Below are 24,700 nucleotides of genomic sequence, written 5' to 3' on the forward strand. Positions count from 1 at the left end.
ATCAGGGTTCTTCCTCTTAGAGTCAATAATTGTATGCCAACCAAGGAGGTTCTTTAGTTCTTTCCAAGGTTTTGCGTAGATAGCTAGGGTCTGGAGTAAAGATTTTGTGGGTATATCTCTGGTAAGCCCTCCCGAGACTATAACTCGGACACTAGGGCCACCTAGAGGTTTAAAGGCTTATTGCATACGTTAAATGCAATCGACGATGCCTGCGAAAGTGAGTTAGGTTTTTATTTTGTAGTTTTAATTTGCTCGGGACTAGCAAATAATAAGTTTGGGGGTATTTGATATATAGACGCATTTATGTGTCTAATATAGCCTAATTGTATATATTGTTAGTACCCATTTTTGTACTTATTATGGTATTTTATTTATTTGTAGGTGTTTTTTGGAAAAATAAGGTTTTGCGGCGAAATAGGCTCAAAAAGTAGTGTTTTACACCCCGGAGAAATGCACCAGAGGCACCCCAGAAACGCACCGGAAGCATCCCAGAAATGTCCTGGAGGAACCCAGAAAAATTACTATTTCCACCCAAAAATTACTATTTCAGCCCAAATTGCTAAAGGGACACCAGAACAGGATAAGGGGAGGTCATCTTCTTCACTTTGAATTGGTGATTTGGCGGGAAAACATGTCTTTTACTGGCAGAATTAGGGTTGAAGTTTTGGTCGGGATTTACAAAGATTCGATCGCTGGATTCAGTTTTGTTGGACCTGTTAACACTAAACAGACTTGGTATAATCATTGTTTTCGAAAGAATTGGGCTGGATAATCAAAATCAAATTGTTGCAGTCACCGGAAAACTTAGGGTTCAAGCTTTGGAGTTATTAGAGAGAAACTCGATCGCTCCGATTAACTGGGTTTGTTCTTAATGTATAATCAGGGTTGGTTATAGCCTTTGATTCGACCAGAATTGGCTAGAATCGTGAATTTGAAGAAAATGGTATTCTCGGGTTTACTCTTCTCCGGGAAATTCTATTCGGACCTGTGTAGTATTTGGGTGAGATTCAAGCGTGGAATTGGAGTAGTACCAGCCTGTTTCGATGAATCAGGGGTGGTAAGTTACTTGGATTCGAGTGACGGGGAACGTTACGTGGATTGGAACAAAACATGGAAATTCTCAGCAAAACAGAGTTTGAAGTATGCTCGGGAAGGATTGGCTTGTGTCTGAGCATATTTAGAACACTATGAGACGTGTACACGACCATAAGACGTGTGAAAGAGATAAAATGGGAAGCAAATCCCGCAACATGGTAGGAAAAGAAAAAAATATCTTGGGAAATATTCTCTCTTTACTGTGAAGATTATCAGCAGTTAACACGAATGATTTGAGACATGTCGAGTATATAAAGGGAGTTGGGATCACATATAAGGGGGATGGAGAGTTAGGGCTTAGAATAGAGCGTAGAAAAGGAAGTTGCAGAGCTTGTCTATGCTGCTGCCATTAAAGGAGAGAACGAAGAACAATAGACTACCTAAAGCCGTCGTTTTTCAACAGTGGAAACGACTAATAGTTGTGGGTCGTAGTTTTCTGAATATAACTGCACCTCTCAAGTATCGTTCTTTGTAATGGTGTTTGCACAATTATAAACGTTTCAAACACCCGATTTTAATTATTTTCTCCTTTTTATCATTTGTACACCTTTTTGAGTAATGAAAAAATTCTTTTGAGCGTGTTTCCAATATGCGGATCTAGAACCCATCACTGGGACAACGGAGGAAGCAACTTTTCATGATTGTGGTAAATGAATTAATTCTTTATTTGACTTTTTGCATAGGTTTAATTGTTTAATGATTTCTATTAATTATTTTTTATTTTGTCTGATGTCGCATGCTTAGTTTAAATTACTTTTGATGCGTCATGCTTACGACTTACAGTAATGTTTTATGAAATCTAGTTTTGGCAAAGGATTAGAGTCACAACTTCTTTTGTTTGAGCTATATTGTCTAGAGTTAATGACTAAACCACAAGAATATGAAAAAGTGTGAAATCCTGCGTCCTAGTGTCTCTTCATCCCGTGACAAATTTTCGTATATATATTTTTGTTTTTAAATCTTTTCAAGTCCGAGCAACGAAACCCCTACTTATCGCAATCAAAATACCACAACAAAAATCCATATTCCCTCCGATTTTGTTCCTTTGAGCCCTAGAAGCGTTTCTCAACTCGTTCAAAGAGTGTGCAAGGATGGCAGTACCCCAAGAGTATTCATGAATCTTTTCAAATGGTTGCAAAAACTGGATAAAGTTGGCACTCACACGGGCACCGGAAACGTCAGGGAAGATAATAGCTCCCACGACGTAGATGACATACGCATTGGCCGTGGCGATGATACGTTTCCTGGTCAACACATTCGACACGAATCTTATTTATTCCCATAAAGTTGTCCCTCATCTTCGATAGATGAAATATTCTCTGCTTTGACTTGCCTACTAGCATCTCTGACTTGGTCCTCTCCTCATCCCATTGGAACACATCCTTGGTGAACGCGTAAATATTGTCCCACTCAAGCTCTTGCGCGCACTCTTTGTGCTTCACGACTTTACCTTCTATGCTTAGCCCGGTAATGAACTTCGCATCATTTGGAGTTATTGTCATTTCGCAAACGGAAGCTGCAAAACATCCGTTTCCCCGTAATATCTCTCGACAAAGGTGGAACAAAGAGGTTTGTCGTAACCAAGGTTCAAATTATCGACCGCAGGTATCAACCCCGTAGAATTTACTAGATCGATTACTTCCTGAACTTTTCCAATGGTTGATTATATTGTTTCCAGTGGCCATTTCCTCATCATACTCACTGACGTTCCTGGCTTCATAAGACGAACGACATCCTTGTGATCCTATAAAACAAAACAAACCCGATGGACAACAATCAAAACACTACATGGACAACAATTTTTTATGTCACATAGCATCAGGTTTAGGTACTTACTATGGCATGGAAAACGACGACGGCCAACTGTCTTTGTACCCCCATAACATATGTCCTTTATCACCTGGTAACCCATAAACAGAATCATCAGGGCCGCGAGGATACATCTTCAGCTCGTCGGGCATGTGGTCCCCTTTCTTCTTTTTTGGACCATCTTTCTTACCTTCTTCTTGAGCGTTTACTCCTTCAAATTGTTGTTGAACTTCTCCTCCTTGGACTTGTTCTTGAACTTCATCAATTTCACTGTCACTTTCTTCTCCACCACCTTCATTCTCACTTTCTTCACATTCTTCATCACTTTCACTCTCATCACTTTCTTCTTCACCACCAATTTCTTCTTGATTAACTTTCTCCTCACAATTTTCTTCTTCAGTGGGTGTATCGGAATTAGATTCTTCATGTGTTGGTTGCTCCGGTTGGGGTGGTGGATCATTCATGATGATCCCTTTGGCTTTACTTCCCGAGCCCATTCGCGCAGAAGCATTCAAATTTAGACCACCCTATCGACGAGGTCCCAAACTCTGAGGAGAAGCAAGGTCATGTTTCCTCTTATATTTCTTTTTGTCTTGCTTTTGTTGGTTTCCCTTGTTTGGCCTGTAGAATATGGAGTTAAGCGACAAACAACAATGAAATCGAATGCATTTTTTTTCATGTCAAGTAGAGCTGGCAAACAAGCCAAAACCCGCGGGTTTGCCCGACCCGACCCGTGAAAAACCCGCACCCGGCTCGGCTGGTGTCTAAACAAGACGGGTTAGGGTTGGAGAAATGCCGGCTTGTGAGTAAACGGGTTAACCCGTCCCGGCCCGTAAATCCGCGGGTTCAGCCCGTTAACCCGTCTACAATACCTAATTACTAATTTTTATTTAATCCTGACCGTCAGATTATCTAGGGTTAATCTTATCCCTAGGTTTAAGTTATAAAAGGTTAAACCTAAAACTAACTAAAGAGACATCGTTCTCTTTCCTTCTCTTTTTTTTCTTCTGCTCCTTCTCTTATTCTCTGCGTTCTTCGGCTGGTAATTAGAGATTATAATGGTGAGATTGGGACAGAGAGTTGAGGGGAAGGTTTCGTGGGTGTTTGTAATGGTGTTATTGAATTTAATTAATTAAGTACAAAGAAGATGAAGAAGTCGTGAATTGAAAGGGGATCTGGGTGTTTGTAATGGTAATCGACTTTCCGGAATTTTGAAGAGATGGATGGAAATGGTGGACAGTATAACCCAAGAATAGTAGTAGAAGAAGTTTTTAGGGATTTTAAAGGTAGAAGAGCCGGGATGATTAAAGCTATCACTTCTGGTTAGTGTTTGACTCTTCAATTTCTTGTTTGATTTTGATTTTATTTTTTTATTTTGTTTTGAATTTTAGGGTTTATGGGTTTTGGTTTTTAATGTTTGTTTCTGTTTTGCGTGGTGTAGATGTGGAACAGTGGAAGCATTTTTCATGCAGTGCGATCCTGGTGAGGATTTTTCTTCTCCTTCTCTTTGTCTCTCTTTCTATTTACACCATCTTTGATTTTTTTTTTCTGATTTTTAAAAAATTTTAAATTAGTGTTGATTTGGGGTTTTTACTGATTAGGGTTTTGATTTTCTGGATTTTTTGTTTACTGATTTGATGAGCTGACTGAATTTTCCTGTTTAGAAGATGGAATTTGGTTTGGTGTTTGAAGAGGATTTTTTAGTTAATTCTGTGGTGTTGAAATTGATGTTTATAAAATGGAATTTGGTTTAGTTTCTATCAAAGAATGTTTGTATTTGTAGAGGAATTTTTTGTTGATTTTGTGGGGTTTTGAAAATGAGTGATGGTGTCCTGTATTAGTCTGAGATAATGGGTTTTGATTCTAAGGAATGCTCGTATACATGTGGTTCTAGTAGTTAAATTCTGGGGTTATTTTGAATCAAGCAATGGAGGAAGCACTATTATAGATCCTTCTGTGTCGAGCACCGCCTTCGACGGAATTGGCTCATTGGGGATTGAAGGGTTCCAGAGTTCTAATTGCTTAGTTGGTAACTTCAGTTCAAACCAAGATGTTCAGTCTCAGATTACCACAACAAGCATGTTAGATTCTCAAGCCTTCTCTCTCCAAGAACTTCAGGACAATTCAGGAGGTACGTCATCCAGCAATATAGATCTCGATGACACTGGCCTCTTACAGAATGGCTCATGGCAGCAAATATCCCCACCTCTAAGAACGTATACAAAGGTATTGAATTGATATCAGTGTCGCCAGAAAATTATCTGTTAAGAGTGAATACTGATGACATTTGATGTTTTATCTTCCAGGTTCAAAAGGTAGGATCCGTTGGGAGATCAATTGATGTTACAAGGTTTAAGAACTACGATGATCTCAGATCTGTTATAGCTTGCATGTTTGGCCTCGATGGTATGCTTGATGATCCAAGAGGTTCAAGCTGGAAGCTTGTATATGTAGATTACGAAAATGATGTGCTTTTTGTTGGTGATGATCCGTGGGAGTAAGTCGCTTCTAGTACTTGTACTGCCGATTTCTGTTTGAATATGTAAACAGATTAAATAACACAATTGACAATCAGTAGAACTGATAAAAAGCTATAATTGGGTTCCATTGTGCAGGGAGTTCGTTAGTTGTGTCTGTTGCATCCGAATTTTGTCTCCTTCAGAAGTTCAGCAAATGAGCGAAGATGGAATGAATCTATCAAGTAATACGGTAGTGTAATGTGGAAACTATAAGAGGAGCACGCCTAGGCCCTAGCTAATTTCCTTGACTTGATGTTTTTGAGAACTTTATTCGTTAAATTAAGCTTTAATTTTGTTTTAATTAAAATTAAGTTTTAATTTTGTTTTGAACTAAACAAGCCGGGTAACCCGTGAACCCGCAAGCTTTACCCGTTACGGGTGCGGGTTGAAGAAATGACCACCCGTGAAGAATATCGACCCGCAGGTTTTGACCCGTGTTAACCCGAACCCGTGTAACCCGTAACAAGCCAGCCCCGGCCCGCCCGTTTGCCAGCTCTAATGTCAAGGTACACAATCGGTTTACTCGATATACATATAAAATCCGATTCCTAACATAACAAATAACCATTTGGTTTATTCAAGTGCTCATGTAATCCGATTCTAACAGGAAAAAAACATACATAAACGATGGGTTGTTCTTTTCAGAGGAATCGGTCTACTCGATATACATATAAAGTCTGATTCCTAACATAATACAAACAACAATCGGATTTTTTAAGGGCTAATGTAAACCGATTCTAATAATCGGTTTTCTCGATATATACATATAAAGTCCGATTGTTGACTAAGCATATAAGAATCTAAAGGCTACCCAATCGGTTTTTGTGAAAATATATGTAATTCGATTCTAACGAAAAAAAGTTATAAAAACAATGGTTATCAGAATCGGGCTATTTATACACTAACATTATCCGATTCCAATTCACATGCAAAACATTCGGTTTATGTGAGAAAGAACATAAAGAGTTTCTAAATAGAATCGGTTTATTCGTACACTAACATAATCCGATTATGTAAAACCCGGAAAATTTTGATTTCTAAGCGATTGCATGCTACTAAACTCTAGTGTAGAGGATTGGGTTGATAGAAAAGTACCTGATTCGACCCTTTTCATGCTGTTGTTGTTCGATTAGAGATGGTTCTTCTCGAGCAATCATTTTCTTCTTCGGTTTGTTTCCAATTGCTTTAAAAATTTCAGAATTACACTCACTAGGATAAGTGATTCCAGTGGCTTGTTTGTATCTTGATTTTTTCGACATTTTATAGAAGAAAGAAAACGTGTTTGTATCTTGATTTTTTCGACATTTTATAGAAGAAAGAAAACGATTAGTCGTTTTTGGGTCGTCGATAATCGACGATTTTTTGTTTCAAAAAAAAAGAAAAAAAGAGGGAGTAGAAGAGATGAAGAATCGATATGTGAGATAGAAATGAAAACTGATTTTAGTTTTAGGTTTATAATTAAGAGTTGATGGGGGTAACTTAATAATATAAATATTTTTTAGAAGGTAATTTCTGTAGTTTCAATAAATTTAGAACCATTTTTTGGGGACCATGGTTTTTTTGAGGGGACCATGGTTTTATTTTGGGTAAAGACATTAGAAGTAAATCTAGGTCACCCCTTATCTAGATATTTATATTAATACATAAATACCCTCCTGATTAATTTTGGGTGATAATTAGTTAGTGTTAATAATAGTTAGTGTAATGATTAGTGAGATGATTAAGTTAAAGATAATTAGTGAGATTGCAAAAACAAATTATTTTTTTAAGAAATAGAATTACTGAGAGAGTAAAGTTAGAGAAGATGAAGAAGGAAAACATGAAAAACGATGGATTTTACCAACCACAACCGGAGGAAGGGTATTTGGGTACCCATGTATGCTTCAAACTTAGATAATGTTGGTTGAATTGCTCCAAACTTTTAAAAAAATAAATTTTTTTTATGTAGTTTGTGCCAGTTCGGTTACCATATGTCAAGAACATGTAAACGAACACACCTGAAAGTGTAGTTCGGTTACGTTTTCCAAACACGCAAGTCACCGAACTCGCTCGTTAATGGAGGTTTTGGTCGTACAGTGTAATGTTCGGTTACCTATGATAAAATTGTAGGTAACCGAACTTTGAACTTAACAATTTATTTGGGTACATCTTGTGTGTTCGGTTAGTTCGCAAACTTGAACGCAACCAAGTTCCCAACCGAACCTAATAGTTCGGTTAGTTGCAAAAAAAAATCCCAACCGAACTGCAGGTTAAAAGTAACCTAGTGTTAGAAGTTCGGTTGGTTCGCAAACTTCAACATATTTTGCGAATCAACCGAACTGGGCTTATAAAATTATTTGGGTACATCTTGTGTGTTCGGTTAGTTCGCAAACTTGAACGCAACCAAGTTCCCAACCGAACCTAATAGTTCGGTTAGTTGCAAAAAAAATTCCCAACTGAACTGCAGGTTAAAAATAACCTAGTGTTAGAAGTTCGGTTGGTTCGCAAACCTCAACATATTTTGCGAATCAACCGAACTGGGCTTATAAAATTATTTGGGTACATCTTGTGTGTTCGGTTAGTTCGCAGACTTGAACAAGACCAAGTTCCCAACCGAACCTAATAGTTTGGTTAGTTGCAAAAAAATTTCCTAACCGAACTGCAGGTTAAAAGTAATCTAGTGTTAGAAGTTCGGTTGGTTCGCAAACTTCAACATATTTTGCGAATCAACCGAACTGGGCTTATATATGCATATATGCAATTAGGAAAACATTCGGTTACTACGAAATTTATTTCTTGGAGAATTAGGTAGAGTTCGGTTACGAAGTTTCAAACGTAGAGTTCGGTTATAAAGAAAACTTAACATTTTTGCGAAGGAACCGAACTTATGGACTTGTGTTGTTCTACAAGGAGTTCGTTTAAAAGTATTTTCTTGCGAATCAACCGAACTCTAAGTTCGGTTAAGAAAAATCTAATTCGTGATAACCGAACATTTCTCTGAAAACAAAACCCTCCATTAAACCTCTTTGCAACTTCCATTTTCAACTCATTTTGATGATTACTTCTCGTTTATTCAACCAAAAACGAATGACAACTAATGGATTTGGGAGAATATCTTTGTTAATTTTTTAAATTAAGCTATATATATAGTGGTGGTGGTGGTTGGTGGTGGTGGTAATCGGTGGTTGGTGGTGGTGATAATCGAAGGTGGTGGTGGTGGTAATTGGCGGCGGTGGTGAGAGGAGGAGGTGGTTATATATATATATATGTTGTTATTAGATTGGTTTGAAATTAAATTAGGTTAAGGGTAGGTTAGTCTTTTCAACATTTTAGGACACCCCTTATAACTATTGGGAAGGTGGCCTAATAAAACCATGGTCCCCTCAAAAAAACCATGGTCCCCAAAAAATCGTTCTAAATTTAGACACCCCTTAGCATTGTGTATAAGGTAATTGAAGTAATCTATAGGCTCAATTAAATGACATAGGTCCCAATTTAACAATGTTAGTAATGATGTGACAAAATATTATACAGACTGTATGATTCAATAGTTCATAAATACGTGTATAATTCGTTTTAAACTAAAATTCGCCAACCTAAATGAAAGTTCAAATTATATAGCCTATGTATACAAATTCGGTCAGGATGGATTCGCGAACTATACGAGTATAATTCGCGACCTGCACCTAAAAATCGACTAACCACATAAATGGTCGAGGGATACCAACCGTTTATTTACAACAGAAATAAAATAAGGACAGGGATTGCACCAAATGACGAATAGTCGCGACATCTAAGCGGACGATGGCAATAATTGCGACATCTAGGGTTTTTCTTTTCTGTTTGAAAACACATAAACCCCTCTCCTTCCTCCTTGGGAGGAAATAAAAGACAGTCCAATCTGATAGCACTCACAGATAGAGAGAAGAGATGGAGAAGTGCAAGCAGAAGAAAGTGTTGTTATTTTACTGTGTTGAGTCGGAAGATCTTGCTAGAAAAGTTGCTGCTTCACAGTCCGATTCTATACAACTTCAGTCTATTAATTGGAGGTTTGTCTATTAAAACCTTGGTATTGTTGTTTGGTGAAGAAGATTGTAGGGTTTAGGGGTTATTTTGATTGTTTTGGATGTTAAGCTGTGTTTTTAATCAATTGGTATTACTCTCATAGTAATCCATTCTTAATTTGAATTTTATGTTGTAATTCCAGAAAGAGGGATAGTATTCTTAGCCATTCTTAATTTGAATTTGAGGTTGATAATGGAAATCCCTATGGGGTTAGGTTTAATTTTTCAATAAGACTCAGACACAAAGGGATAAGCCAACTAATCTTGTTATTGAATGGTATCCATGGTTGATAAGCAAGCTTAGCTACCCTACTCTCTCAAGCACTGTATATTATTTTTTTTTGCTACCATATTTTCTTTTTTCCCTACTTTTTACATGCCTTGTGATGTAAATTTGAATTCTGTTTCAGTTTTGCACTCTTTTGCATTGTGTTATATAGTTGCTGTTTTATAATTCAGAGTCATTGGCGCTTTCTATTTTCACATTTCATGAGTGAGACTACAACTATTCTGGTCATGTGAAGATGAACTGAGTGTTTTCTTTTCAAAATTGCGGGACGGCTGATACAATTTTAATGTATCTTTCAGGAGCTTTGATGATGGATTTCCTAATCTATTCATCAACAATGCGCAAGATATCCGAGGCCAGCATGTTGCTTTCTTAGCTTCTTTCAGTTCTCCAGCTGTCATCTTTGAGCAACTCTCAGTCATCTTCGCTCTCCCTAGGTTATTTGTTGCATCGTTTACGCTTGTTTTACCATTCTTTCCAACCGGTTCTTTTGAACGCATGGAAGAGGAAGGAGATGTTGCAACTGCGTTTACCATGGCAAGGATATTATCTAATATACCCATATCAAGGGGAGGTCCAACCAGTTTGGTCATCTATGATATACATGCTTTGCAGGTTGGTTCTTCTGTGCTCCATTCTCTGTGTACATTTTTTCTGATTTACTCTTTTTCAGATTTCATAGGTATTGCAAGATCGGTTAACACATATAATAGTTTAACAGCAACATCTTTACCAGTTGAATCATGATTTCACCAGAATACATGATATTCCTGGATATATATCCATGGACAAATCTGTGGGTCACATATGGCTTAGCCAACCCCTGGTTTGCCTAAAGTTTGTCCAAACAAACCATCTTAGAAAAAGAATTATATTTACTATTATATCATCCTTTTTCTTCTTGGTTTTTCCTTCAAAATTGATCTTTTTCGCAGGGATGGTGCTTATTTGTTGATTTTAATACAAGGTTCAAGTTCTTCTGAGAAATAGATTTTACACTTCAGAACAATTTCAATACCCTTCACCCTCTTACATAAATCCATCCAAAAGACATCAACTTGAATTTTGTTGTGCTAACAGAAAGATTAGCATAATTTAGTTCCACAAATAGGTATTTCAGTTTATAGATCAAGTTTTTAACAATTTTTTTCGTATTGTAATGTTTTGCTTCTTCACAACATCGCTTCTTATTGCTTCAAAAAAAAAAAAAAAGAACAAAAAAAAATCGCTTCTTGATTGTTGGTTGTAACTCTGTGTATATATTCTGCTTTTATAATTATCACTACTAGTCAAGTTCGTAATTTCTTATGTTGTGTGGTTGTTTTCCTCAGCCATGTTGATTTGATCTTTGTATTTATCTTGGATAACCATTTTGTTTTACAGGAAAGATTTTACTTCGGAGATCACGTTTTGCCATGTTTCGAGACTGGAATCCCCCTATTGAAGCAACGGCTTGATCAGCTTCCTGATGCAGACAATGTGTGTACAGATTAGCCTACTTAATCAATCTTCCAGTTCAAAAATATATAAAAACTAAAAGTAGTTCCTGTTGGTTCTTTCCCCCAAACCGTAATCAGTTGGCCTCATAAGGTTTATCAGTTACTGGATGAAAAATATGGCTAGGCATCTCAAAGATTTGTTATAGTATCAGTTTTCTATTACATAAATTATTAAATTATAAATTATGTTGTTCGGCCTAACTCATCAGTCTAACAATCAATTGCTTTCTAGATTGTCGTGGCATTTCCGGATGATGGAGCATGGAAACGTTTCTACAAGCAGTTGCAGCATTATCCCATGGTTCTCGTGTTACATATACATCTATTACATTTCACTAATATTTGGTTACCTCTGTTCGCTGGGTCTAATTTTTTATCTTGTTGACAGGTCGTGTGTACTAAAGTTCGCGAAGGTGATAAAAGAATAGTTCGACTCAAAGAAGGAAACCCAGCTGGCCGCCATGTCGTAATTGTTGATGATTTGGTGCAATCTGGAGGGACCCTCATTGAGTGCCAGGTATGCGGTTTTCAAATTAAACAGCCACAATATATGGTTTCATGAAGAATCATTCGATTCATGAAAATTCCTTGACTTTTCTTTTCATTCGTATTACTGTTTTTCTTGCCACCAGCTCTATTGAGGTTAGACTTAAAATTTAAAAAGTGGGCCATCTCGAGTATAATGAGAGGAGCATAATGATACATGCAATGAGCCGCATCGCTGCATGATTGCCATTAAAGGCTACATCACATCCATGTTATGAGAGATGGTTATAACACTCCCCCTTGGATGTCCACTACTCTAAAATGGTTGCAATTCTTCCTCCTTTCTGGTTTTTGTCCTTTGGGCATTTCCAACCAAGATTTTATAGAGGCAATTATTTTGGAATTGATAGACATCCAAGAGGGATTGTTGTAACCACCTCTTCATTTTTGGCTCTTTATGTGTCTGTCCTTTCTGCCGAGGTACGGTACCATCCTTGCAATCATGTGGCCTACTGCATTCATCTGTGTCTCTCCATACAGTTGTATCCAGGGGGTTGCATTGGATGTCTTACAGATGAGTTAGCAACATTGACATATTTCTCAATCTTTTATGCTCTTATCTTTTATTCTCAACTTGGCAACTAAAATTATATACAATGGTAGACCAAAGTACTGTCAAACAGCCATTTTTCTTCTGCATTGACAGAATCAGCTTATTAAGTGTAACAACTTTTTAGATGTAAAATCTGAATCGCAATGCAGATCGCAAAACCAAAGAAATCTACAACTAGGAAACAAATATGAAAAATGAGAATGATCTGATGTTCAGTAGGCTGTCAAGCTAAACCATTGGGTTGCTGAAGCATTCAGTATCACTTGAGCGTGCAGAAGCAAAACAAAAGTTTGTCCAAGTTCCATATATAAACATTCTCTACTTTAGTCTATCCAATGCGTATAAGATGAGAACAATCGCTTGGACATTTGTTAGAAGGATATGATTAATGCTATGGGCAACATTAGTTGACGATCGGATCACGTGTCTGTTTGACTTTGACTTGGCTGATGTGACATTTGGTCAGATTAATGCTAGTACAGCTCATTGTTTATTTATCGGAGTAGACTTTTAGCAATCATGTATAAGACCCCAATGGCCTGCTATTGAATTGATGATCTTTGTCTTTGTTTTCTATATGCTCAGAAAGTTTTGGCAGCTCATGGTGCTACTAAGGTTAGTGCGTATGTTACCCATGGTGTGTTCCCTAAGCGTTCATGGGAGCGATTTACATCCTGCAATGAAAGTAAGCACCCTATTCACCTACAGTCATTCTGATTTTGCTCGTTCGGGATTGTAATATTATTTTTTTCAACTGTTATTTTTACCTTTCAGAGGAGGAATCAGAAAGAGCATTCTCTTACTTTTGGATCACGGATTCCTGCTCGCACACAGTGAAAGCTATAGGTGACAGAGCTCCTTTTGAGGTTCTGAGTCTGGCTGGGTCTATCGCCGATGCCCTTCAGATCTAATGACAAAAAGCATCTGATCTTAGAGTTGGCATGGTGCAAGGACCAACCCATGGCTGAGTTTATAGAAGAGGTTAAGGCTGTGATCTCTGATGGTTTTCTTTGTCTGCTGTAAAGCCTGTAATACTATGAAGTTAAATTTTTGTGCAGAACTGATGGCTTCAATTAAATGATATTTGAATAATATACAACCAGGAAAAAAGATCAGCCGTTTTATTTATTTTTCTGAACTTTTACCAAAACAGGTTCTCTATTGTTTTCATATACATTGGCCTGTCAGAGTGGCCAAAGCCGAATAACATTTTTGTTCCATGGGGTGGTAAAATCTACCAAAACATTTTTTTGTTCCATGGGGTGGTAAAATTTACCCAAACATTTTTCTGGAATTTACATATTGAACTTTGTTGAGAAAATGGACGATGATCCAGTATACCGTGAGGAAGGATGGAATTTCTTGAATTTCCAAGGTAGGACGGACGCATTCAGTCCTCCCATGATCTGACTACAAATTATTGCAGAACTAGGCTAGTGCTTGAATGAACATTGAAAATAGAAAGACAGGAAGCAACTAATACCGATTACTATGCTCTGCTGATACTTCTTCAATACACAAAAAGCCTCGGTTATCCTTCCGGAACCACATTTTATACATCCAACGTTTGCTCCAGGGGAAAATACGGTTTAGTCCAAAATCCCATTCAAATATACTATTTAGTCCTAACCCATTCAACTAAGTACAAATTAGTCCTTTTTTATATAAAGTACACAAATAACCTTCCTATTTATAATTTAGTCTAAATATTTATAATTAAATCCAAACTGACTCGTGATGATGTCAACAATTTTAAATAATAAAAAAATAAAATAAAATACAATCAATTTATCTTTTGAACTGTCTGTCCAAAATTCGCAAACTTTATATATTCGGAAAACTCTTTCCGAGAGCTACAAAAAGAGTACTCATATGACTATATAATTTTCATTTTTAAATTTTTTTAATTTACATTGATGTGTACAATTATGTACACCGCTGCAAAGATCCAAAAAATCCAGAGTCTATGATAGCCAAACTGCCACCCTAATTTGCACAGACTGATAAAAATACCAACCACGCCAAGCTCCAGTTGGGTAACATCCAAATTTGCAGAGGTAAGTTTAGCAGATAACCTGCATCGAGGACAAACCAATGAACATAAGAAATCGCAGCTTGAAAAGAAAGTGATTATCCTTTCACCAACATCCACATAAGAAAACAAAACAAGAAAACGATCAAAATAAAAATTTACTCAGTTTATGGTCAGAGACACAATCCATGTGGGCGTTACCACACAAACTTAATATGGCTTCGAGACATCCCAGTACAATGATTCATTGCACTTTACCAAAAACGAGATTACTAACATGCACAACAGATCAATCAATCATGCTCACACCCAGACCTACTTTTTCATGAGAAGTATATTGATGCATCAATATATTCATCCCAGTGAAACATTCCTAAAGCCGATCATTCATAGCCACAAACAAACCTACTTTTAATTGAAAATACACTGGTGCACCAATGTGTACACCTCTGAAAAACATGCATAAAATCGGTCATTCATATTCACACTCTGGCACACTTTTTCATGGGAATTACACAGGTGCACCAGTGTGTACACCCCTGCAAAACATGCAGAAAAACGATCATTCATAACCACACACGAACTTACTTTTACATGGGAATTGTAGAGGTGCACCAATACGTACACCGCTTCAAAACATGCATAAAGCTAATCATTCACAACCGCACACAAACCTATTTTTCATGGGAGTCACTCCCCACAGGTGCACTAATATGTACATAATTGTAAAACAAGGGAATTGTACTTTTTCATAAGATTTACACAGGTGCACCAATATGTACACCCCTGTAAAACATGCACATCAAACTGATTTGGACCCTAAAGTCATAAGATTTTTAGCCCAACAAACTGAATCATCCTCGCAGCAACATCAATTGAATATGCACCAGTAGCACAAGCTGTTACAACACCATGATTTGGACCCTAAAGTCAAACACATACTTTTAATACAAAACATTAAATTCTACTACTCATATTTACCACATACATTCTTATTTTCTTTTTCAAAGTGGTGACTATAGCAGTTCTTCAGTAGCCTTTCTTTCATTCCATAACCATGCATTTTCCAATGAATAAACAGAAGTCTAAAGCCAATAGTAAGATGTTGTGCGCATATAAGGATCTACAGGTATACGACTATGTGTACATTAAAAATCAGTATGTGTAAAATTATGTACAAATCAAGAACTAACAGGTGTGCAACACATAGTTACTCTATATGCTACATAAGACATGGACTCGATGCAAAAAAAAACACGTAAGTATAAGCTTACGGAGTCATTACTTTCACAAGTATACTAGTTAGTACGCCCTAGTTATTTATGCAAGCACAAGCTCATGAAGTCATTATTTTTCACAAGTGTACTAGTTTGTATATCCTAATTATTTATGCAAGCATAAGATTAAGGAGTCATTATTTTCGCATGTGTACTAGTTTGTACACTCTAGTCTTGCATAAATAAGCTTATGGAGTCATAAATTTTACATGTGTACTAGTTTGTACACCCTAGTTATTTATGCAAGCATAAGCTTGTGGAGTCATTATTTTCACGTGTGTACTAGTTTGTACACACCTATAAAACATGAATGAAATAAAGTATTCGTACACATAAACAGGCTACTTCTTATAGGAAATAGGCTGATGCACCAGTTTGTACACCAGGCTACTTCGTACCCTGGATTCCGCCTACAATATCATCACCATTTTAACTCATAAAAGATTTTGAACAGTAAAACCTAAAATCTGAGTAAGCGAAACTTAATTTCTAAGTAGCATTTTATTTCACTACACCAGAATAGATGTACTAGTTTTATTTCACTACACCAGAATAGCATTTTGTATCATGATCAAAAGGTGTACAATTATGTGCACATTAAATATCAACATGTGTACATTTACGTACGCATTGAAAATCAGCATGTGTACAATTATGTACACAGCAAGAATCACATTTTAAGAAAAAAGATAGTGGAAAAAAGGGAACCTAAGGCGTACCTTTTTGGTAATGTTCTCACAGATGGCCTGCAAGAAGTTTTCGAGAATTCAAAACTCCAACCACAAAGTCTCATGCTTTCTAGTCTCATCTCCTTTTCAATTTACATACAGAGTTCACATTGGCATAAACACCTGCGATATTCTGTACCACAAAGAAATATGATCAAAATAATTTTAAGAGTTTAGAATTAGAATTTTGGGCATTGTCATTCCAAAATCTTGGATACATATGTTGGGCTAATGCTACTTTTTCAACATGATTCTGCAAACCACTGTAAAAACATTGCAGTACGTCGTTCAACCACAATAAGAATGTGAAAATGAAAACAATAAGAGCACGTGCAAATGCTAGAAGAATAGAGCCTAAAAGGATACATAATGTAATGGATCTTTCAAATATATATGCTCAGTTTAAGCATTACGTTTCAAACTTTCAACCACACATCAAAGCTTAGAGAGAAATTTGATCCACCTATGACTTTCAACAAAAAGAAAACTTTCTAACTAATCCATAGGCTTGGACAGATTGCCAAAAAAATGGAACACAAATCAAATTGCTTGTAAAGAAGCAATTACGAAGATTCTCATACAATTTTTAAAATCATAAGAATGGAGCCTTGCTTGGTGTCAATAAATAAAAGTTATTAGTTAGATGACTAGATAAATTCATACAGCCATGCACTAGACGCACTTCATGTGAACTGGTGGAATAGTTTGTGCTAACTTGGATTAAAGACTACATATCAAACGGGATTCATCTTACAAGCCAGTTACAACGTGGATCAGTTGGCAGTCCACCCCCTGCAAGAATATACAAAACATAAATCCTCAAAACTACTGTCTCATATGGTTTTCAATTTTGGTATCCCTGACTTCAGTTCTTCTTCACTTTTCACATCTGTAAACCGTAAATAACAAACACAATAACAAGTGGTCATCATTTGCAAAGCTTTGTTTTTGTTACAGAACAAATATAATTTGAAGAGCTATTGCATTTCGGTATCTGTACTGGATACTAAATCGAAATTAGTCGGTATGACTGTATGAAACCAAGAATTATTCCAAGTGGTATAGTAAATTCTAAATTGAATTGAATTTTCCAACTGTAAGATCATTTTGAAGATTATAAAAAATTCAATAGAAGGTCACTAATCAAATCCACATTTCTTACTCCCAACCTCAGGGGATTTTTCATCGTCGACATTTATATAATAAATGAATTTTATATAAGTTCTAAGTATGCTATCAAGATATAAATAATCTTACAAATCATTTTTATTTGAATGTATTTGATTTACTAAACATTTGGTATCTTAAAATCGTAATTTGTAATGAATAGTTCAGAAATGGTAATGAATAGTTCAGAAATGGTGGTGAGCAATAACAAGACTAGCATGTTTCAAATCAGTAAAGAGCAGTAAATATAAGTATAATAGGACAGGATTAGAAAACTACTATGTTCTTCCATCATGTACTTTCTAAGCAACATCCATTGATATACCATCTGAAGAGGACGCTCACTTCCCTTCAATAATATAACAACACAAAAAATTACTGATTGCTTAAATAAATTTTTCGATCACATTCTCTCCCAATGCAAATCATTCCTCAAATACAATATGCTCACTTCCAATTCAAATTTATAAAAATTAAAGGAATCAAATGGATTCAATTACCAGTAGACTGCTCAAAAAGAATCGCCATGAAACCAACACTCCGTTTAATGAAAAAGCGCCTTTAGATATAAGAAAAGAATAACTTCTTATAACTAATCAAAATAAAATGAATACTTCGAGCATCATAAAAGAAATTTTAATAAGATTGCGAGGAAAACAAACTGCTCATGTAAAATTAATGAATTTTGTTCAAGATTTAGATGAAATTTTACCAGATCTGATTGTTTTTAGATCTTCTTCCAGAGATTCTTCGGTATTGACAGAAATGGGAAAGGTAGAGATGTCTAAAATAATTTAAACCTGATCATGAATCAAATCCGAGATGAAATTTTGTCAAAATCTTACAGGGGGTTAGTCGTGGGAGAGTTCGAGAGATTTTAATGTATTTGGGTTTTCTCCTGTTAGTCCTGAGGGAGTTTGAGGGAGTCTCTCCAAATCCCCGTTAGTCGTGGGGGAGTTTAGAGGAGTCTCCTAAACTCCCTAGAAAACACCTGTTAGTCGCTGGGGAGTTTAAAAAAAGCTCTTGAACTCTCTGTTAGTCATAAAACCCTACAATATTAGGGAGTTGGTTTCTTTGGGGAGTTTGAAGGAGTTTTTAGTGTATTTTGGTCTCACAACAAATCTCTCAAAAGAGTAGAGATTTTAGTGTATTTTGGTCTCACAACCAAATTTGGTTCAAAATCTTTCTTTTCAAATCATACGGATTTCTCAAATTTCAGCAACAAAAATGTTGTTCCCAACATGATGAAATGATTATCAGATGATGGCCATTATGATACGGTGAAACATTTCTATGAAAATATTAGGATAGTGATCTAGAGTCCATGAAAACGTGTGGATATATAGATTTGTTTAGATCTACATATCCCGTAAGATGCACCAGCAAAAAAAAAATGTAGAAGTCTTCACAATTAGCGCTTCCCTGAGTTGAATTACATTACCACTTCTGCAACACCGTCAAAACTATTTTCTCACCACCACCATCACCACCTATAACCAACCACTATTCCTTTAACCACCCCAAATAAGAACCCTAATTTCAGAAAAAGGGAGTTAGAATTGAATGGAGACCGTTAAATTGAAGGGGAAATAAATTATCTCGTTGCACAAAATAATATACTATTGATACAGAGATATGATCATTTTCATTTATTTTTTTTCTTTTGATTAAAGATCAATGTTATTTGCAAATGAGGGTTTATTATTTCTTAAAAGAGAATGAGTTAGGAGTGAAATCTCTCAAACTCCCTACACTCCCCCAAACTCCCTGAACTCAAACACACCAAACTCTCTCAAACTCTCTCAAAATTCCTGAGATTTAAAATACACTCAACTCCCCAGAAATCACTCGAGGACTAACCCCCTGTTAGGCTGTCGTCTTCAACCGGAGTAGATGGAGAGCTCTCACGCGAGTTTCGACAAATGAAATTGAAGCCGCCAATCAAGAAGAAATGTTTGATGGGTATTTTTGTCCCCCAAAAATTCATTCTGGACTAAATCGTTCACTAAAGGACCAACTCGTTTTGAATTTTATAGATTTGGACTAGAGAGTACTAGGCCTGAGATGAGTGGACTAAAGCGTCCCAAACCCAATAACTTTGGGACTAAACGTCAATTCTTAGTTGCTCCAGCTCCTAAGCAACGAAATGCAGTAGCCAAGTAGCCTTATCTGAAAATCCTGAACCCGCAGGAGACATAGATTTGGCCTGATGCTATGAATCTGATTTGGAAAGCTTTACTTTTGCATCACAAATGGGCATTTGGTCTAGTGGTATGATTCTCGCTTAGGGTGCGAGAGGTCCCGAGTTCAATTCTCGGAATGCCCCTTAAATTTCTTTTTCTTTTCCAAGAAAAACCCTGCACTTCAGTTTTGTCTAGCTGCAGCTTTCAGCATATTCACTCTGTTTTGAAGAATTTAACAATTCTCTGTTTTGTCAACAGCCAAAAATTCAGGCATTCATAGAGAGGAAGGGAATAAATGATGAATTGCAGAGTAAGAAGCACAAAAAGGAAAGATGTAAATCTCACAAATGAATCAAATTATGAAGAATTGATGTGTTACCACATTTAACGTGTCCCGACATGCAAAAACAAGGATATACATCACATACAACCCCCTCAAATTTTGATTTCGTAAATGTATGTTGATGACACTGCCAAACCCTCAACATCATATGTACGTATAAGTCTCTGTCTCTTGGTGGGGGATTCTAACCAACAGAACTCCAAATGGAAAGACTTCAATTCTGCTATGCTGTTTGCTATATTACAAGGGCACGCCATGTACATTCCTCCAGGTAAAAGAGTCATTTGGAAGCCTCCATCAAATGTTATTAGGTTATCTGATACAGTTCCTGCCCAGTGGACATTTGTAGTGACATCTCCGCCATCAGATGTTGATGTTATATCCTGTTAAAGTACAATATGCTCTCAGAACTTAACTCCATCGAAGTTACAGCACAAATGCCGATAGGCACCACAAAAATCTAGCATAACGAGACTCATTACGTGTATGACGTAGAATTAATGTTATGTGTGCTTTATTTCAGACGACCTTTCTTGTCCAAATTTTCCAAACCAGTAAAAAATCAATCATTTTGGTCGAAGGATAACGCATATCGGAAAGTACTATTTATGCCATTTAAGTAGCTGCTTAACGTATGTCTGCTAACTATTATGGTTTTGTGTTGTATCATACATCAGCAAGTGATTTACGCGACCTAACTGGAACTGAATAGTTGGTCACATACTAGTTGCATATGAGAAACACGAACACCGATAAAAGCTTAAATCCTCAAAAGGTGATTGGAGAATGAAAAACCTGAATTAGCTGACCCTTGTCATCATATTCAAGTAAAGCCACAGTGTCTGCTTCAGCAATTGTAGCATCATACACCCCACTCCGATTAGTAATAGAATGACCTTCCCACCTGCCTAGGAATGATGTGATCCTACTTGCGCTATCCTGCAAACAAACAGGAAACTTGAGAATCCCGCTAAGAAATTTTGAAGATTAGAGAATGGTTGGACATTTCTGTAATCCTATTCAAGCCATACAGTGGAGAAGCAAAGGCCCACCAACTGCATAAATAATGGTCCTCAGAAGATGTCATTGACAACATTTGGAATTTTTCATACATAAAACACCCGTAGTAATTGATCACATGCTTATGAAAATTAATAAATAACCTCAGAGGAAGCAAAGGAAGGCGGAAGAGGCGAGCCATCTCTTCCTTCGACAAAGACAAGAAGCATTTCAAGAATGCCTTTTGGGTCCATTATATGAAAGGCCCTCGCTCGCATATCTTTCACTTGTGAATTAAGGCAGTTCTCACAAACAACGGAAGGCTGACGAGAAGGAAGCTTCAGGTTTCTGTGTGCACAAAACAAAGAATCCTCAGCAATGTAATGCTAGACTTACACTAGTTAATGAGAAGCACTCATAATTTGTTGTTCAAATCGCTACTTCAAAGTAGAGTAAATTATAATAAAAGAGATAGCTCTTTCAAACAAACAAAAAAATACTACTGACTTAGGTGATTCTTCGCCAGTATCATTTTCTCCAAGAACCCCTTGCCTCAATACATGTTCAAGCATTCCAGCAGTCTGGTACCGTAGAGAAAACGCTCGTTCTTTAGGGAAAAAACCAATCTGCAGACTAACAAAAACGACAATTCAATAAATAACAATGACGATTGCGAATAGAAGACTCGAAGCAATTCTCCTTCAACACTGATTACCCTTCGAAACAGCTCAAAACTTGAAATGAGTTTATCGATAGTCTCACCTGCTGATATTTGTCTATAGTGAACATATTGGTTTCTTTGATTTTGTACTCTGCCCATTCTTCCTCATCCTCATATAATAGAGGTTGTTTTATATAAAGCCTACAGTAATTCAAATATTATCCAATTGAAGCCCTAAATTGTGACATTCGAGTTAACTTCAAAAATCTTGAAAATACTAGATAAGACCATTAGAATTACTTACGTTTGAATTAGACTAATCAATTCACCATCACCATATGAACTGGAAGAAAGCTTTGTGGTTACTTCTTGAAGCAAATTCCCATGAGAATCAAATTGCTATTACCAAAAAAAAAAAATCACACACATTAAAATAAAACCCTAAGAAAGCAAAAACAAATAATTCAATCAACGACAGTTACATAGAAGAATCCGTTCCATTTCCCTAAATTGATATCAATAAATCGCTTCAGAATATCAATACTGATGGCTGTATCGTCTAATTTCTCATCTTCTTCTTCTTCTTTAACTGTAGAAGTAGCAGTAGTAGTGGAAGCTGAAGATTCAGCAGCAGCTACTTGAATTCGAGGAGGTCTGGTAAATGATGAAGAGATGGTTGGAGGAGAAAATGGAATTGAAGTTGATAGTGCAAATGAGAGGTTAGGGTTTTGCTTTGAATTCAGGAGGGTTTTTGGTAAATGAGGTGGTATTGGAATTGAATAAAGTGCTGCCATTTGATTTCTCCTGAAAACCTTATCTGGTTATCATCAGTATTGATGGAATGATTCAAATTTTCAAAGTAGTCTTTTATATCCGAATATTTTGCTTTTGGATAACAAAAGGGCAGTTGGTCAAGTGGTATGATTCTCGCTTAGGGTGCGAGATTTTTTTTTTTTTTTTTTTTTTTTGCTCGGAATGCTAATTTTCCATTTCCAGTTTCTTCTACCGGACACGGGATCATCGTCGTCTATGATATGGCGGTGTAAAGTTTGAATATCAATTTACAAGTATATCGCGAAGAGAAAGAGCCATAAACTGCAACGATATCCAATTTATGTATAGGTAGTAGGGAAGAATGATGCTATTATGGTATGCTCCTAAAAGAAAGGAATACTTTGCCCATAATCTTGTAGATCCAAACGTACCCCGATGCCCTAAATCCCTTTGATTGAATATGGATTCAAAGCAATACCTTGTTGAATCATTGATGTTCTTGAATCGAGAATAACAAGCCACAAACCAACAATCAAGGTTTGAATAAATCACCCTCAAAACGAAGAGAAAATCGGCCCAAATGACAAAGAAAATCCGCTCCAAATAGCGGAAAAATATGTCAAATGACATTAAAAAAAACAAAAATAAGTTTTATTCATAAGTTAGCTACTAAAACTTAATAAGAGAAGAAATCTTGCTTATATCTGGTCCCAAAATGATCAAATCTGAGCAAGATGGTAATGGATGCTAGGTCTTTTTTCTTAGGGTGAAGAAGAAGGAGAGGAGAGAGAGAACGATGGTATTTACTCGGTTCTGGTCCTTTGAATCTTTGACAACTGATGAGTATTTATTGAGTTCTCTGTTGAATCTGTAAGCGAGGCTGACAACTGATGCTAGGTCTTTTTCCTTAAGGTGAAGAAGAATGAGAGGACAAAAGAATGATGAGTATTTACTCGGTTCTGGTCCTTTGAATCTCTGATAACTGATGGGTATTTACTGAGTTATCTGTTGAATCTGTAAGCGAGGCTGAAACAACTACTCTTCTCACTCCAATGGAATGGACTCAACAACTCAAGCTAGATAAAGTCTTTTTCTTTTTCTTTTTCTTTTGTAGATCACTTAACTATTGTCCAGCCGCCGAATGATAACTACAATGGTTTCCAGTGGGAGGACCAAAGTCTTCTTTCTGATTGTAAAGACATGTATGTATAAAGGAAGTGTAATCATGTGCTGCTGACACTTTGGCTAAAAAAAGCTTTACTATCTACTTCTTCTTTTGCTTGTACTATTTATATGTCCCCGTTTTGATTAAAATTCATTTGTTTCTTTGTGTCTCTTTGTAATGGAAATTGTCCAAGTCTGGTTTGAGTAATAAAAGTCTTCTTTTCATCAAAGAAAAAAATATTTGTAGAAAAGCCCTTATATTATAACTCAGTGGTAGAGGGCCAAACTTGTATACTGAAGGTCCGCAGTTCAATCCTGCGTGAGGGCATAAGATTAAAAATCTGGAGTTTCACAAATATTTTTACATATTTTAACTCTAATTGTATGGCTTCTTATTCCGAAAGATTATGAAATTCAAATACATCATTCAAGGCATTTAGAGACTATTATTATTTTTTACTAATTGTTACTCTTTTTGATGCTAAAAAATGTGTAATAAAATAACACATTTATAAACAATAATTATAAAGTTAACCCAGTAAAATTAAATATCATCACTTCAAATCAAGTTAGCAAGAACATTTAGAACACCACGATGAAAGTTGGAGAAGAAATAGAGGCTAATAGTATCGTGGTATTTTCCCAGAACTGATTTCAGGAGCCATGATCATAGAATAGAAGGATTGCAATCTCGAAAGAATGATTATAAAGTATGAACTGTCATATCACTCATTCGTGAGCAAAAAATAAAGTATAGCACAATACAAATTGTGGCATTACAAAGACCATTTATTATCTCCCAAAATTCCAAGTGAAATAGACAACAATGACAACTGAATTCTTACAGACAAGATTGACCGCGCTTAAGAAAAAAAAAAGTAGAAATAAACAATCTACCTGAATTTGAGCAAGATACCAATATCTTCAGAGGCTCGTGGATATGTTAGTAACTTCTCATGGATTTCTTCAACACTTCTTTCTTAGAAGATCTAATAATAATCCCAAATAATTAATGCCTA

General features: G+C 36.3%; 2 protein-coding genes, 1 long non-coding RNA gene and 1 other non-coding gene across 5 annotated transcripts; 2 read left to right on the forward strand and 2 right to left on the reverse strand.

Annotated features, from left to right (window-relative positions):
- The first annotated feature begins 9,156 nt into the window (after positions 1–9,156).
- Positions 9,157–13,486, forward strand: LOC113299866 (ribose-phosphate pyrophosphokinase 4-like). Its single transcript, XM_026548963.1, has 7 exons — positions 9,157–9,451; positions 10,055–10,370; positions 11,139–11,234; positions 11,487–11,555; positions 11,643–11,771; positions 12,939–13,038; positions 13,128–13,486. Exons 1-7 carry the CDS (start codon positions 9,333–9,335, stop codon positions 13,262–13,264), a joined length of 966 nt encoding a protein of 321 aa, XP_026404748.1. The 5' UTR covers positions 9,157–9,332; the 3' UTR covers positions 13,265–13,486.
- A 683-nt stretch (positions 13,487–14,169) lies between these two features.
- LOC113293503 lies at positions 14,170–18,405 on the reverse strand. 2 transcript variants are annotated; one of them, XR_003332336.1, is made up of 4 exons: positions 18,270–18,405; positions 18,058–18,116; positions 16,382–16,523; positions 14,170–14,428 (listed from the first exon to the last, which is right to left on the reverse strand). It is a non-coding gene; the product is annotated as an uncharacterized LOC113293503 (long non-coding RNA). The 2 variants fall into 2 exon arrangements; XR_003332335.1 differs by lacking the exon at positions 18,058–18,116.
- Positions 18,406–19,811: 1,406 nt separating this feature from the next.
- TRNAP-AGG lies at positions 19,812–19,883 on the forward strand. The gene has a single exon. It is a non-coding gene; the product is annotated as a tRNA-Pro (tRNA).
- A 179-nt stretch (positions 19,884–20,062) lies between these two features.
- LOC113299867 lies at positions 20,063–22,611 on the reverse strand. Its single transcript, XM_026548964.1, has 7 exons — positions 22,226–22,611; positions 22,048–22,142; positions 21,845–21,944; positions 21,590–21,708; positions 21,247–21,430; positions 20,879–21,022; positions 20,063–20,466 (listed from the first exon to the last, which is right to left on the reverse strand). The coding sequence occupies exons 1-7, from the start codon at positions 22,535–22,537 to the stop codon at positions 20,176–20,178; spliced, it is 1,245 nt and encodes a 414-aa protein (XP_026404749.1). The 5' UTR covers positions 22,538–22,611; the 3' UTR covers positions 20,063–20,175.
- Positions 22,612–24,700: the final 2,089 nt, after the last annotated feature.

Source organism: Papaver somniferum, chromosome 7 (genome assembly GCF_003573695.1).
Source record: "Papaver somniferum cultivar HN1 chromosome 7, ASM357369v1, whole genome shotgun sequence".
Lineage (NCBI taxonomy): Eukaryota > Viridiplantae > Streptophyta > Magnoliopsida > Ranunculales > Papaveraceae > Papaver > Papaver somniferum.

Coding starts and splice junctions, on each gene's coding strand:
- LOC113299866 (XM_026548963.1), top strand. CDS start 9,333: ATGGAGAAGTGCAAGCAGAAGAAAGTGTTGTTATTTTACTGTGTTGAG. Junction 9,452..10,054: donor CTTCAGTCTATTAATTGGAG/GTTTGTCTATTA, acceptor TGTATCTTTCAG/GAGCTTTGATGATGGATTTC. Junction 11,235..11,486: donor AGCTTCCTGATGCAGACAAT/GTGTGTACAGAT, acceptor ATTGCTTTCTAG/ATTGTCGTGGCATTTCCGGA.
- LOC113299867 (XM_026548964.1), bottom strand. CDS start 22,537: ATGGCAGCACTTTATTCAATTCCAATACCACCTCATTTACCAAAAACC. Junction 21,945..22,047: donor TTGATTAGTCTAATTCAAAC/GTAAGTAATTCT, acceptor GAATTACTGTAG/GCTTTATATAAAACAACCTC. Junction 20,467..20,878: donor ACAAGGGTCAGCTAATTCAG/GTTTTTCATTCT, acceptor GTACTTTAACAG/GATATAACATCAACATCTGA.